At 44.3% G+C, this 14,942-nt stretch overlaps 1 protein-coding gene across 3 annotated transcripts; it reads left to right on the forward strand.

Moving 5' to 3' along the window:
- Positions 1 to 8,189: 8,189 nt before the first annotated feature.
- LOC309710508 (uncharacterized protein) lies at positions 8,190 to 11,334 on the forward strand. Of its 3 annotated transcripts, none has more exons than XM_082540039.1 (3): positions 8,190 to 10,304; positions 10,710 to 10,866; positions 11,206 to 11,334. In XM_082540039.1, exon 1 carries the CDS (start codon positions 8,357 to 8,359, stop codon positions 9,935 to 9,937), a length of 1,581 nt encoding a protein of 526 aa, XP_082396165.1. In that variant the 5' UTR covers positions 8,190 to 8,356; the 3' UTR covers positions 9,938 to 10,304; positions 10,710 to 10,866; positions 11,206 to 11,334. The 3 variants fall into 3 exon arrangements, with proteins under 3 accessions (XP_082396165.1, XP_082396164.1, XP_082396163.1); XM_082540038.1 differs by lacking the exon at positions 11,206 to 11,334 and having other exon boundaries at positions 8,190 to 10,150; positions 10,229 to 10,304; positions 10,710 to 11,065; XM_082540037.1 differs by lacking the exon at positions 11,206 to 11,334 and having other exon boundaries at positions 10,710 to 11,065.
- The last annotated feature ends 3,608 nt before the right edge of the window (positions 11,335 to 14,942 follow it).

Here is a 14,942-nt window from a genome sequence, read left to right on the forward strand (position 1 = left end):
GTTGATCAAAGTTATTGTCAAAGGTTGAAATTCATCCATGTTAAAGGTGTGAGCTGTTGTAGCTGAAATAACAGTTGAAATACCTAAAAAGGAGGTATTTTGGGTTGATAATCTTTTATTTAAAATCCATGTAGTCATTTTTACAGTATTTTTGTTTGTTTATTTGAATTCAATCCATTTGATTAAAGTAACTGTTTATTTTATTCATTTCTTTTGTCTAAATAAATACCCGGTGAGGGATAAATTTGTGTAAAATACAGTTGTGGTGGTCCTTATTATAGCAATTAGAGGGTATCAGGTATTATTATTAGTAGCACTACGAACCCAGGCCCAGTCTCATTGTACTATATACTCTAGCTTTACCATAGCTACGTGGGACCTGGGTTACATAAATGGAGGCACCGCTGGGATATTTAACTAAAGTAAACTAAATTTATTTTTGGACCAAGAGGATAACAGGTCGACCCCACAACTGTCAAATTGTTAAAGTAGTCAAACGTGCAACAAAAAAATAAACCAGATAGCAATGATGACACAACAAAGGAGCAGACCGTCACAACTTGAGTTGGTCAACTGGTGCAAAGGGGAATCAATAGATTTGAAACATGCTCTACTATTGTATGGGGTACCGGAAGGTGTTTCGAGAGATGAAATAGAAGAAACAGCAGGGACTATCAAAGCTTTGGGAAAAGTAGTAGTTAAGGGAAAAATGTTTAACTCTCAACTAAAATCATTAATGGTGTTGTGTGAGTGTCGTGAGGAGATAAACCCCACGACAATCCCCCCTGAGATAATGCCAATAAGTGGTGGAAGTGGCTGGAAAGCAGTGTACTACATTGAACCTCAGCCAGATGACTTTGAGGGAAAGTTACTCACTTTTCTGCAGAATGAAGGGAAAACCTTAGAGGATATCCAAGGGTTACGCACCCACGGAGGGGAAGTGGATGGTAATTCTGAAGCCATCATCCGTGCAGTAGGTGAGTTAATGGTCAGAACAAACAAACAGCCTGAAAGCCATCCATATAGACGTCTAAGGACATTTTCCGGGGTCATTCCCACCCCAGCTGGGGAAGAAGTCTTGGATACCTGGTTGGAGCAAGCGAGACTCCTAGTAGATGAAGGCGAGTGCTCCGATAAAGAAAAACGTAGACGCATACTGGAAAGTCTCAAAGGGCCTGCCTTGGAGATCATTCAGGCCGTGCGTCTGACTCAACCTGATGCTAGTTCCCAGGACTACATAGAGGCCATAGAGACCATTTTTGGCAGAGTAGAGTCCGCAGAGGAGCTCTATCTGTCATTCAGAGCCCTTCACCAACAGCCTGGTGAGCACCTGTCTGAGTTTCTGCGAAGATTAGAGAGGTCTCTTGTTAAAGTAGTCCAGGGAGGTGGTTTACCAGTTAGTGCTGCTAACAAAGCTCGGTTAGAGCAGTTAGTTAAAGGATCCACTTCTGAGCTTATGTTGCTTCAGTTGAAAATAAGGGAGCGAATGGAAAATCCTCCCTCATTCCTGAACTTGTTAAGAGAGGTGATGGAAGAGGAAGGCCGTCAAGCAGCCAAACAAAGCCAGACCACATCTAAGTGTCACCAAAGGGTTCGCACAGTGAAGGTGGAAAAGGAGAAAGAGTCTGAAGCGGTCACTCAGAGTGAACTGCAAGCTCAGATTCAAGAGTTGAGAGCACAGTTAGAGGAAAGAAACCACTCAGGAATTCAACCGCTGTCTGATTGCACCATCAAACCCCCAACAGAGAAGCAAAAACAGAAAAGTGATTCGCAGAGCGAAATACGGGCACTCAGAAAGCAAGTGAAAGCACTAGAAAATAAAATGAGTGTGATGGCGGTGAGGTCTACAAGTGAGCCCCCACAAGAACACTCAACTCAGTCTCGCAGAGACAAAGCAGCTTCTTACCCCAAGCCTGCTTCTTTTAAAGCATCATCTGCTAGAGAGAGTGATGAATATTTCTGCTATAAGTGTGGAGAAAATGGTCACATAGCTACAAGGTGCACTGCACCCGAGAACCCGCAGAAAGTCATAAGAAAACTCATACGATTAGTACGAGGAGTATCTGGTCCTAACAAGGAGGACCCAAATCCTACCGGAGAAGAGCAATGCGTTGCTTGGACCAACAAGGTCGAAGTCCCAGAAACTGACACAGGCCTGCCTGAGGGTCTTGTAGGCCCGTCATTTATTCACACAGTCAAAATCAATGATGTGGCCTGTGATGCTCTTATTGATAGTGGGTCTAACGTGACTATTATCTTTGAAAGCTGGTATAACCAACACTTGGAAGATGTCCCCATAAAACCTCTCTCTCGCTTGGGACTCTGGGGACTTGCTGACACAGAGTATCCCTACAAAGGCTATGTTGTTGTAGAGATGGAGTTTACCAAGGAGATCACTGGTGTCTCCGGGCGAGTAGAAGTGCTCGCATTGATTTGTCCTGACCCGAAAAACCAGCAACAAACCCCCGTGTTGGTGGGCACCAATACGTCTCTGTTCCGCCGCTTATGGGACTTGGTGCAAATGAAAGGTGACCAGAACACAGCTCATTCCATGAGAATTCAGTCTGTGTATGCCCCCATTAGGGCACAGGAGCAACTGCCAAAAAATGATGTGCTGGGACAGATAAAATGGAAAGGGCCCTGCCCTCTTTCTATCGCCCCAGGAGCAAATTGCTATGCCACCTGCAAAGTAGACAGGCACAGTGCCCCCTCCAAAGACCTTATCTTGATTGATGCACCCTCTACCCAGTTACTCCCCGCCGGCGTGCTGGTACAGCCAGGTGTGCTCTCAGATGCTGGTATAGACAGCAATAGCTTGAATGTGCTCCTCCAAAATGAGTCCACCAAGACAGTCTCCATACCAGTGGGATCTGTCATTGCTGAAATGTTTGCTGTGGATACAGTCACCCCAGTCCAACCCTCTGACCTGGCCACTGAGAAAATAGATCCAAACCTCTTTGACTTTGGGGACTCCCCTATCCCCGAGGAGTGGAAAAGTAGACTTCGGCAGAAGTTAGCTGAGAGGAGAAATGTCTTCTCAATGCAGGAGTGGGACGTTGGCTTGGCTAAAGGTGTTGAACACCACATTCGTCTACATGACCCTAGACCTTTCAGGGAGAGGTCAAGGAGACTAGCCCCAGCCGACATTGATGATGTGAGGCGACACATACAGCAGCTGTTGGCTGCTGGCATTATAACAGAGTCCCGTAGCCCATATGCCTCCCCAATTGTTGTTGTGCGGAAAAAGAATGGGGCCATAAGAATCTGTATTGATTACAGAACACTGAACAACCGCACTACACCTGATCAGTATACAATGCCACGCATTGATGATGCCTTGGACTCCTTGTCAGGCAGCCGATGGTTCTCAGTCCTAGATCTGCGTAGTGGCTACTATCAGATAGAAATGGCTGAGGAGGACAAGGAAAAGACGGCATTTATTTGCCCCCTGGGCTTCTATCAATTTGAGCGCATGCCACAAGGGATCACTGGAGCTCCTGCAACGTTCCAACGCTTAATGGAAAAGGCTGTTGGGGACATGCATCTTCTGGAAGCCCTTGTGTATTTGGATGACATCATTGTCTTTGGAAGAACGCTTGAAGAGCATGAGCAACGCCTCTTTAAGGTGTTGGACAGACTAGAGGAGATTGGTTTGAAAGTCTCCATTGACAAATGTCAATTCTGTCGTCCTCAAGTTAAGTATGTGGGTCACATTGTATCCACCAATGGAATAGCCACCGATCCAGAGAAGGTTGAGGTGGTGAAACACTGGAAAGTGCCCACTCACTTGAAACCTCTCAAATCTTTCCTCGGATTTTGTAGTTACTATCGGAGGTTCATAGCCAACTACTCCGCCATTGTCCGTCCTTTGTCAGAACTCACCAAGGGTTATGCACCCACTTGGAAAGACCCCAAAGCCAAGAAGAGTGTAGACCCAAACCACACCTATTTTAAAGCATCCGAGCCGTTTGGGGAACGATGGACTCCAGCCTGCCAGGCTGCTTTTGAACAGATCCGTGAATGTCTGATCAATGCTCCAGTATTGGCATTTGCTGACCCCACCAAGACATACATCCTGCATGTGGACGCCAGCATGAATGGTTTAGGTGCTGTCTTGAACCAAGAACACCCCGAGGGCCTAAGGCCGGTAGCTTTCGCAAGCCGAAAGCTCAAAGACTCAGAACGTAACTATCCAGTTCATCAACTGGAATTCTTGGCATTAAAGTGGGCCGTTGTGGATAAATTTCACGACTACCTGTATGGTGCCAAATTCATTGTCAGGACTGACAATAACCCCTTAACGTATGTATTGACCTCGGCTAAGCTCAGTGCTGTAGGGCATCGCTGGCTCGCTGCCCTCGCCACGTATGATTTCACCATACAGTACCGCCCTGGGCGCCACAACATTGATGCTGACTTGCTGTCCCGACAGTATGCCCAAGAGGAAGTTGGAGAATGGACTTCCATCCTGCCTGCTGGCATTAAAGCTCTCTGTAAACGAGCCTGCATCAGGGAAGGAGCAGTTGTACCTGACAGATTGGTGGATCAACTTGGTGCTCCTGCCTCTGCAGTACCAGAAGCCTATGCATTTCCTGTGAATCTCAGCGTAAACATCCTCGATCAGCTGAGCCCAAAAGACATTCAAACATCACAAGATATGGACCCTACCATTGGGCCATTGAAGAAAGCCATCAAGAGCAATAAAGAGTTTGCTCGCTCTAAAACTGACTCGCCAGAGACTGTGATGCTCCTCCGTGAAAGTCGCAAATTGGAGTTGAGTGATGGAATACTCTACAGAGTAAAAGAAAAAATGGCTGGAAAACAAAGCCGGCAGCTTGTCTTGCCAGCAAGATACAGGTCTATGGTGTTAAGGTCTCTGCATGATGAGTGTGGGCACATGGGAGCAGAGCGAACAACAGAACTGATTAAAGAGAGGTTTTACTGGCCTCGTATGGCAGCTGAGATTGAGCAGTATATTCGCACTTGTGGAAGGTGCATCTCCAGGAAGACGCTCCCTCAGCGTGCCTCGCCCTTGAATCAGATAACAAGCAATGGCCCTCTAGACTTGGTCTGCATTGATTTCTTACAGATAGAGCCGGATTCTAAAGGTGTTGCAAATGTGTTAGTTGTGACAGATCACTATACACGTTATGCACAGGCGTTTCCTACCAGAGATCAAAGAGCCATTACCGTTGCAAAAGTCCTGTGGGAGAAGTACTTCATGCACTACGGTCTACCTGCACGAATACACTCTGATCAGGGCAGAGACTTTGAGAGTCGACTGATCAAGGAGCTGTTGTCCATGTTGGGGATTCGGAAGTCACGAACGTCTCCCTACCACCCGCAAGGTGATGCGCAACCGGAAAGATTCAACAGAACCCTTCTAGCAATGCTCGGTACCATGGACACTGCAAAGAAACAGTGTTGGAGCCAGCATATCACCCACCTGGTACACGCGTACAATTGTACAAGGAGTGATGCCACGGGGTACTCACCTTATTATCTCATGTTCGGGAGAGAAGCTAGACTGCCCATCGACGTCTGCTTTGGAATCTCGCCAAATGGTGAAAGTGAGTCCTCCTACCAACAGTATGTTTCACGGATGAGAAAAGAGTTGCAGGACGCATACAAACTTGCATCAAATGCAGCTACGAAAAATCATCTGAAGAACAAAGCACATTATGACCAACGCGTGAGAGATCTGCCTTTGGAGAAGGGAGACAGGGTTCTCATTCAGAATGTTGGAATAAAAGGCAAGCATAAACTGCAGGATCGTTGGAAATCTACACCGTATGTTGTAGTGGAGAAGTTGCCTAACCTGCCTGTTTATAAGGTAAAACCAGAACATGGTCCAGGTGTACTCAAAACTCTCCATCGAGACCACCTGTTGCCAATTGGTTATATGGTCAGGATGCCTAATCCATCGGATGACACAGGACACATTAGGAGACCCGTAACCAGAGCACATCGTGCCCAGAAAAGTCAAGCAGTTAAACCGCCTGATCCAGTTGAAGAAAGTGACACAGCATCCTCAGATGAAATGTTTGAAGCTGTCCATAATCCGCAAAGTTTTGGTGTGCAAGAGGTCAGGAGACAACTGGCAATGCCACATCAGACTTCGGAAGAGGATGACACTTCTGAGGAGGAACATTTTGAAGAAGCAGAAAGTCAACCAGTAAGAGAAAGTGAAAACTCATCTGGAGATGATACACCTACTATGCTGGAATATGATGCTCAAGAGACAAATGAGTCTATGGGAGAGCAAGAGGAGGAACGGGAAACAAGTTCACCCTTTTCAAACAGAACCCGAAGTGACAATTCTCATAGAGGTACAAGAAATGAGAGTGAACAGTTCTCCACATCCCGAAAATCCCTCAGGAAACCAAAACCACCCTTGAGATTGACCTATGAAAAGCCAGGTCACCCATCTTGTGAGCCTGTTACCATCATGCACCATGGTATGGTCATTCAACTAAAATTAAACCCTCCAGACGTCAGTGAAACAAAGGGACGTTCTAAGTCATCGAAGAAGTTCTTAGGAAGTGAGGATGACCATCACCCTGTAAAGCTAAAGAGAAGTCAGAGGTGTGATGAGGACATCTACACGGTTAGAAGGGGGAGGGTGTAGCCCTGTCTGCAATTATTCGGGCTTGCAGTATAAAGAAAAAGTGTACTGTAATAAAAAATGGTTAAACTATAAATAGTTGATAAAACGTTTAAAAAATCATATGCTTTGGTACAAATGTATTTCATTTACAGTTAAGAGTCCAATAAGTAAAAGGGTTTCATGATTTAGAGTTCATTTTCTGTGCACACTAAATATGTTGGGGTGTAACCTAAGTTTATTTACCCATCTAGTGTCAGTTATCTCAATATGGTATTGTCATTGGTTGTTGTGCTGACGAGCCAGTCAATGTCACTCTTCTCTGTTATGGGGGCGGGACAAGTGGTAAGGTTTGTGTGAATCTGTGGGAGCGGACACAGAAGCTAAGTCCGAAGAGAGAGATGTCGTAAGGCAAACGTGGTGTGGATTTTGCATCTAAGTGTGTCATTGAGGTCGACTACCCGTGGTCCTGATAGTACTTATTTGTGATCTGCAAGAGGTAAATGAGACTGTGCGCCTTGACATTTGTACTGTAACTATTCGTTATAGTGATATAATATCGTGATATGTGATGCTAACTAGCGACTTGCTAATTAGCGCAACTTACCGCGTTATGTGCTGTGATACCATGCTGTATGTTTAGCTCTGTGATTTTCAGCAAAGCATGCTAATGCTAAATCGTTATGTGATAGCATTTGGTATTGTAGCTCAAGTGTTTTAATGTGTTTAGAAGCCGAGGGACGCTCTGAAAGGAGAGAGAGGTTTCTGCCCGGATGGACCCTGCTGTTTCCTTGCCCCTGACTGTTGTTTCCTCGCCCCTGACTGTTGTTTCCTCGCCCCTGACTGTTGTTTTCTTACCCCTGACTGTCTTCACTACTGGTGAACTAACTGCCCGTTTCTGATTGCCCCACTAACAAACTCATTGGACTCGTGAGTACTAACTGGAACTAAAGTGCACATATTTTGTTTATTGCTCAGTTTGAGTGAAGCGGCCATCAGTTTTAGGCCTCACCGCACCCAAACTTCGAATCAGGCCTGCATCAAGCACCGTGCTACAGGTGTAGTGTGGACAGGTTAAAGTGTGTGTGTGTGTGGGCCCACTGTTACACAATCGGTTTAAATTGAGTAAGTGTGTAGTTGATCAAAGTTATTGTCAAAGGTTGAAATTCATCCATGTTAAAGGTGTGAGCTGTTGTAGCTGAAATAACAGTTGAAATACCTAAAAAGGAGGTATTTTGGGTTGATAATCTTTTATTTAAAATCCATGTAGTCATTTTTACAGTATTTTTGTTTGTTTATTTGAATTCAATCCATTTGATTAAAGTAACTGTTTATTTTATTCATTTCTTTTGTCTAAATAAATACCCGGTGAGGGATAAATTTGTGTAAAATACAGTTGTGGTGGTCCTTATTATAGCAATTAGAGGGTATCAGGTATTATTATTAGTAGCACTACGAACCCAGGCCCAGTCTCATTGTACTATATACTCTAGCTTTACCATAGCTACGTGGGACCTGGGTTACATAAACCTTGAAGTTCCTGATGTTAGGCTCCTTCTCAAGGAGTGGAGAAGACTCGAAATGAGAGATGGAGTATTGTACGGGAAATGGACAAATAGAGACAACACTGTATGGCAGTTAGTCCTACCTGAACAGTTCAGAGGGAAAGCGTTGCGTGGAGTGCATGATGAAGTTGGTCATCTTGGTTTTGAACGAGCACTGCATCTTGCCCGTTCCAGATTCTATTGGCCAATGATGACAAAGTCTGTAGAAGAGAAGTGCAGACAGTGTCCACGCTGTGTCAGGAGGAAAGCAGTGCCTCAGAAGGCAGCGCCTCTTGAAAATATTATAGCAACTTACCCGCTTGAACTCGTCTGTATGGACTATTTGTCAGTTGAGCCAGACAACAGAGACACCCGGAACATATTAGTTATCACTGACCATTTTACGAAGTTTGCTGTGGCAGTGCCAACTAAAGATCAGAAGTCCAGGACCATTGCAAAAGCTCTGTGGGAGAACTTCATAGTTCATTATGGGTTTCCCAGTCGTCTACTCAGTGATCAGGGTAGAGACTTTGAATCTCACACAATCAAAGAGCTATGTGTGTTGATAGGAGCAGACAAAATCCGCACTACACCTTATCATCCTCGCGGAAACCCGGTGGAAAGGTTTAACCGGACGCTTCTTGATATGTTGGGTACGTTGGAAGAGGAAGACAAATCTCACTGGAGGGACTTTGTTAAACCCTTAGTTCATGCGTATAACTGCACGAGGAACGACACAACTGGTTTCTCTCCTTATGAACTGATGTTTGGCAGACAACCCCGACTACCCATTGATTTAGTCTTAGGTATCCAACCTGAAAATGCCAACCATAAGTCTCATTCAGAGTATGTGAACAACCTTCGTCAACGTCTGGAGGAGAGCTACACCCTAGCTGCAAAAAACTCCCAGAAGATCGGAGAAAGGAATAAAGTTAGGTTTGACAAGAGGATTAGAGTGGCCGAGCTCTGTGCAGGTGACAGGGTTTTGGTTAGGAACATGAGTATCAGAGGTAAACACAAAATCTCAGACAGGTGGGAACAGAAAGTACATGTTGTGGTTAAACGAATCAATGATGGCCCTGTCTATGTTGTGGAACCCGAGTTGGGAGACGGACCAAAACGCACCTTACACAGGGATCTCCTTCTACCGTGTGGGTTCTTACCTGTGGAAGAAATAGCAGGGAGCAGATCTCATGGGTCCTCTAAAGGGAAGAAACTGAGAAACAAAGCCGAAAGAGAAGTACAATCTTCTGATAACCCTGATGGTCAGGAAGATGAGGTATACAGTGATGAGGACGAAGTGTATCCAGCTTTTGCGGTTCCAGAAATAATAACCAGAGGTCCTTTTATCCAGACTGAAAGGCAGGTTATCACACCTCAGCTGTCCACTGGGGATGTGCATTCTAGTTTGCCCCGTGCAGAGCCACAAGACGAGTCACACGCACGAGAAACACCCAGTCATGTTTCTGAACCTGAGCCTTTGTTACACTCAGAAAGCAATGAGGTGACCACATCTCCCATTCCATCTGATGAAGGTCCAGGTTGGGTTGTTATTGACATTCCTGAACAAACAGAATCTGTTGAAATGAATCAAGGAAGCAGCGACACTGCTGAGCGGAGTTTAGAGCCAGAGACAGTAGAGTTGCGGCGTTCTGGGAGAGAGAGACGCCAACCTCGTAAACTAACTTATGATGAGTTAGGTGAGCCTTTAATTTTGGCTCTCAGTTCCTTTTTGTCAGAGTTTCGCAATTGTATTCTCTCAGAGCACTTTCCTTCACACACCTGTTAAGTCAAGTGTGCATGCAGAGACTCATGCACTTTAGAGGGGGAGAGTGTAACCCAGATCATTGTTTGAGTATGGGATTTCTGATTATTTGTGGTCACTGAACGCACCACTGTGCCGTGCGCATAGCCACTCTCTAGTCCAGCTACAGAGTTTTTCCTTCCGTTCATCCGATGAGGCGCATGCTGCTCTCGTGCCCTCTACGAGCTGGAAATTCGGGTACAGTAGACATTTGAGTTGCTGTAAATAGTTTTAAAAACCTTTATATGTGAAGCTAATGATTTAATATGTTGTTAGGAAAAAGTCTTGTAGCGGTTACAAACGTGAAGCGGAGCTGAGTCCGACAGCATTCGCCATTACACGAACTCCTCTGGTGAGTTAGCGTGCAGCTCATGTTCGTATGAAATGTTTTGTGCCTTATTATATTGCAGCGAGGTATCAAATCTACTGCTGTCATGTTGTTAAGAAAGAGGCTAAATATTGTATAACGTGTGTTATTGGCTGACTGTTAGCAAGCTAGCTGTTAAGTGAGCCTAGCTAATGTCCTGAAATGGCGGCCGACACGAGGTCAGTTACAGTGTTATTATGTTATGCCTAAGAGAACAGCATTAATAAGCATTGTTAACAGCATTTATGTTCTGTTATATTTTTATTTTGACAAACCTGTATTATTATAATGGTAAGTCTGTTAAATAAGCCGTTAGTGACATGGACACTGAGTCAGTGGTACTGAGACTTATGAACATTTCAGTTAATTCTTCTGCACACTTGTGTGTAGGCTGGTTTGTTTGCCCTTTTGGTGCCCTGGATCCTACTGGATGAACTGCCTTGTGGAAGTCCTCATCTGATGACTCTGCCGAACCGTCCTGGCAAATAGATGGTCGTTGCTGCTTGCTGGATGCTATTATTGGATGCTACACCGTTCCAACAGAGCGGTAGGAACAATTCAAAGGGCCCCAACGATGCGCTTTATTTTTCCCTGAGCTCAGGTGATTTTCTTTTGGCCAAAGGACCTTAAAGGATACATATTTGTTTTTATTTATTTTATTTTTCTTATGACACTGAGTGGAAAGACACTACAAAAAAAAGGGGTTTATTATTTAAAATTGTGTCTAATAAATGTGTTTATGTTAAGTAAGTGTGGTGTCCATTGTGTGCAGGAAGCCTTATTGTTCCTGTGGTGGAGCAGCTACTACCAATCTCCTTTACGAAACTAGCTTCTGACAGGATATAGATATTTGGGATACATTTGATTTCTTGTAACCTATTTTTAGAGAAACTGTGATTCTGGGTTAAACATCGGGGTGAAATTGATGACACTGACACCTAGTGAACTGCCCAAGGTCAACAGTCCTGATTTCCACGCATTAAAGGTTTGGCGTAAGTACAGATTGCGTTACATGTTCATTATCAGTTAGAGCCCCTCCTCAATCTTTTCTTCTTCTTCTTTGGTGCAATACTATAAATACAGTGTACCCCTTTTGCCTCTCCTCTTTTTCTACAATTCCCCTGTGGGAGAGGTGGGTGTCATTTCTTTCCAACATCCTTTGTTTATTCATTTGCCTTTGTTACTATTACCTAATTCCAGGCAGGATCTATACTTAGAATTACATAAAATTAATTACACTCACCAAACAATTTCACCACGCCACCCGCCTGTAGCTGCGCCCGCCATCTATGCCCAGCCGATGCTCTCTCCAAAATACTGAGAGGCACCCCTCGGTCAGTCTTTCTTTTCCATGACCTAGGCATACTGTAATTCAAAGAAAACAAAAAAAAAAAAATTAGTTAAATTAATAGTGGGGTTAGTTGTAACATGGTTGTCACAACTAACCCAGACTGTTGTTGTTACAACTGACCCAGACTCTTATAGCCACAATCTAACTAACATTACAGCTAACGGCTAAAACATTAGCACTAAAGACATGCACAGAATATATCCCCACAGACATACAAATAACATAATTTAAGTTTGATGAGTTTAACTGCAAAGCAAATAATGCTATTAGAAATAAAGTCAAAAAACTACTCTTTGGCTTACAAATTAGTTTTTTTTTCTTCTTAAACTGTCTGTATTTGTCAAAGGCTGCTGATTTTTCACAAGTGATAGAATAATTGAATTGGGCATGTACAGAATGAATCACGTGATTTAAAACTTAGCCCTGACTGGAGAAATTAGAAGTGTTACAACTGACCCACGTTACTATTAGGGGTGGGGGGAAAAATCGATACTGTGTAGTATCGTGATATTTTGTTTGCTAATAATGTATCGATACAGGGACAGCAGAAATCAATATTTTGTTACTAAAAAGGTTTTTGTGCTCAGAGCATGTTGATCCTTTTTCTTGCCTCACAGCAAGAAGGTCCTGAGTTCAATTCCACCATCAGGCCAGGGTCTTTCTGTGTGGAGTTTGCATGTTCTCTCCGTGTTTGCGTGGGTTCTCTCCGGGTACTCCGGCTTCCTCCCACCGTCCAAAGACATGCAGCTTGTGGGGATAGGTTAATTGGATAATCCAAATTGTCACTAGGTGTGAATGTGCGAGTGAATGTGAGTGCGAATGGTTGTCTGTCCCTATGTGTTGGCCCTGCGACAGACTGGCGACCTGTCCAGGGTGTACCCCGCCTTTCGCCCCATGACAGCTGGGATAGGCTCCAGCGCCCCCCGCGACCCTGAAAAGGATAAGCGGAAGCGAATGGATGGATAAAACTTTTTTATTTAATGTAAATTTATATTTTGTTTTAATTTACCTTCAAATTCTTCAGTTGCTGAATGGGCTGCATAGTTTTCATAAATTGCTTAGTTCAGAATAGCTATAATTGTACCAGATGGTTGCATTCAGTTAAGTTGGACTAGACTGTAATACAAACCGTTCAGTTTGTCAACAATAAAACTGACTGAAATGAGAGAAAGACTGAGTGCGAGACTTTGATATTAGATAAAATGAATATTGATAAAGTTTACCTTTATGTACAGAATCTGAATATTGCAAAAAAATTTTTTTTTTAAAAATCGCAATAATATCGTATCGTGCGTTAAGTATTGTGATAATATCGTATCGTGGGATGTATGGTGATTCCCACCTCTAGTTTCTATCCCGGTCTCCCCTACATAAGGCAACAGGTACACAGCAAATTCAAAAGTGTTGGTGGTTGGTGTTAGTAGTCTTCTTGCAAAAGTAGAGTTAATTTTACTCTAAGTAGAGTCACATTCTTTTAATGTAACTCTGAGGTGTAAAATGATAGTAGTTAAAATCGAGTGTTAAAAATGAGTGTTTCTATTTCAAATCTCGAGGTGTTACAATGGAAACATTAACTCTTGACCTCTTAACTCTGAACTCCTACAGGGGCTATGACACCAATAGGGTAAATTCACAGACTCCGCCCCCAGCACCATAGGCTCCAATCGAAGCTGAAGTGAAGCCGTTTCAGAACATTTTGCTCTACATATTTGAGTTGTTTGCCATGCTTGGTAAGTCATTTTTTCAAAGATTGTTTCAATTATTATCATGAGCTTTTACTTCTGTGGCTTTTTGGAGTTGAGACAAAGCTGTGTGAAAGGCATTAGCCATGTTGCTCGCTGATAGCATAATATTCTGTTTTAGCTAGCTGAAAGGTATTGTTTGCTGGCAAATAGTACAGCCTTGAAAAAAAGCTTGCATGTGAATTTTCAGTCAAACCTTTGGTCAAATACACCTAAAACAATGTCTAGAATGTGAAATGTTGGTATAATGGTGCTGCTTGAAGCCTGAAAACGATCTCCCATAAAAAACTGTCATGGTCCTGGGTCGGTGACCCAGCGCTTTAAGTTTATTATTATCATTTTCCAATTTATTATCATGATTATTATTGTTGTTTGAGTTCTACGTGTTATATTCGGTCTGCCTCTGAGTCTGCGTCTGTATCTGTCTGTCTATGGTGTCACCCCTTCTGTTTGTGAATCTGTCTGTTTAGTTCAATGTCTTGTCTGGTTCCATGTGTCTGAGTTTCCTGTTTTATTGTGAAGGTCTGTGTCGTATGTGAGTGTGCTCAGTTTACGTTTCCCCTGTCTCGTCAGCTGTGATTTCTCCCAGGTGTGTTCCCCTCCTGTCTCTCATCCCTTGATTACTGCTATCTGTGTATTTAAGCCCTGTGTTTCTTTGTGTCAGTGTCGCGTCGTACCCTCAACTTGCTGTGTGTTTGTAATGTCCTGTCCTCCAGCACCTAGAGTTTTGTTTTTGTAAGTTTTATTTCGTGAATCTTTCCTCCAGCAATAAAGCTGCGTTTTCAGTTTATTCCCATCTCCAAGAGTCCTGCAATTTTGGGTCCACCACTTCTGCTTGCCTGCCACACAGCCAACCATGACAGAACGACACGACCAGTACATGGACCCAGCGGACTCATCCCGGGAGCGCGATCTCGCCCGCGTCATGGCCCTAATGAAGCGGATTTCCCACACAAAGGATACTAAGGCGATGGCGATCGGATTAAACGCTATCGGAACAATCCTCGAGGGGAATCCACATCTCTGCCAACTCAAGGGATTCATGAGCTTAATTGACGAGATGCACGAAGCCCAGGAGGTTCTTCAGGCTCGGGAGCTAGCGGCCTTTGCTTGTTCGCAGTACTCCACTCCGAGGCCTCCGCAGCAACAGCAGCAGCGGACAGAGCGCGCCGCGAAGCAGCAGCCGAACACGGAGCCTTCTGCGACACCACAGCGATCGCCGCGGCAGGATATCAACCCCTTGCCGCTGCCACCGAGCGAACTACCGACTCCGGTCTGCTCTGACTGTCGCTCGCTAGCCTCTTTCCTTGCGGCCATGTGGGCGCAGGATGAGGAGTCGGTCTCTCAGCCATCGCCATTCTCCTCTGCAGTTTCCACTCCCACTTCCAGGAGGAAACGGCACCGGCACCATCACCATTCCTCGCTACAGCCGCACTCCAGCCCCTTCCCAGAGCAATCAGCAGCTGTGAATAACCACGACAGTTTTTCCCGCACTCCTTCTGGGAATGTCAATAAAAAGGACTATGTTTC

This window comes from Aulonocara stuartgranti (genome assembly GCF_965226115.1).
Source record: "Aulonocara stuartgranti genome assembly, chromosome: 7".
Taxonomy (NCBI): domain Eukaryota; kingdom Metazoa; phylum Chordata; class Actinopteri; order Cichliformes; family Cichlidae; genus Aulonocara; species Aulonocara stuartgranti.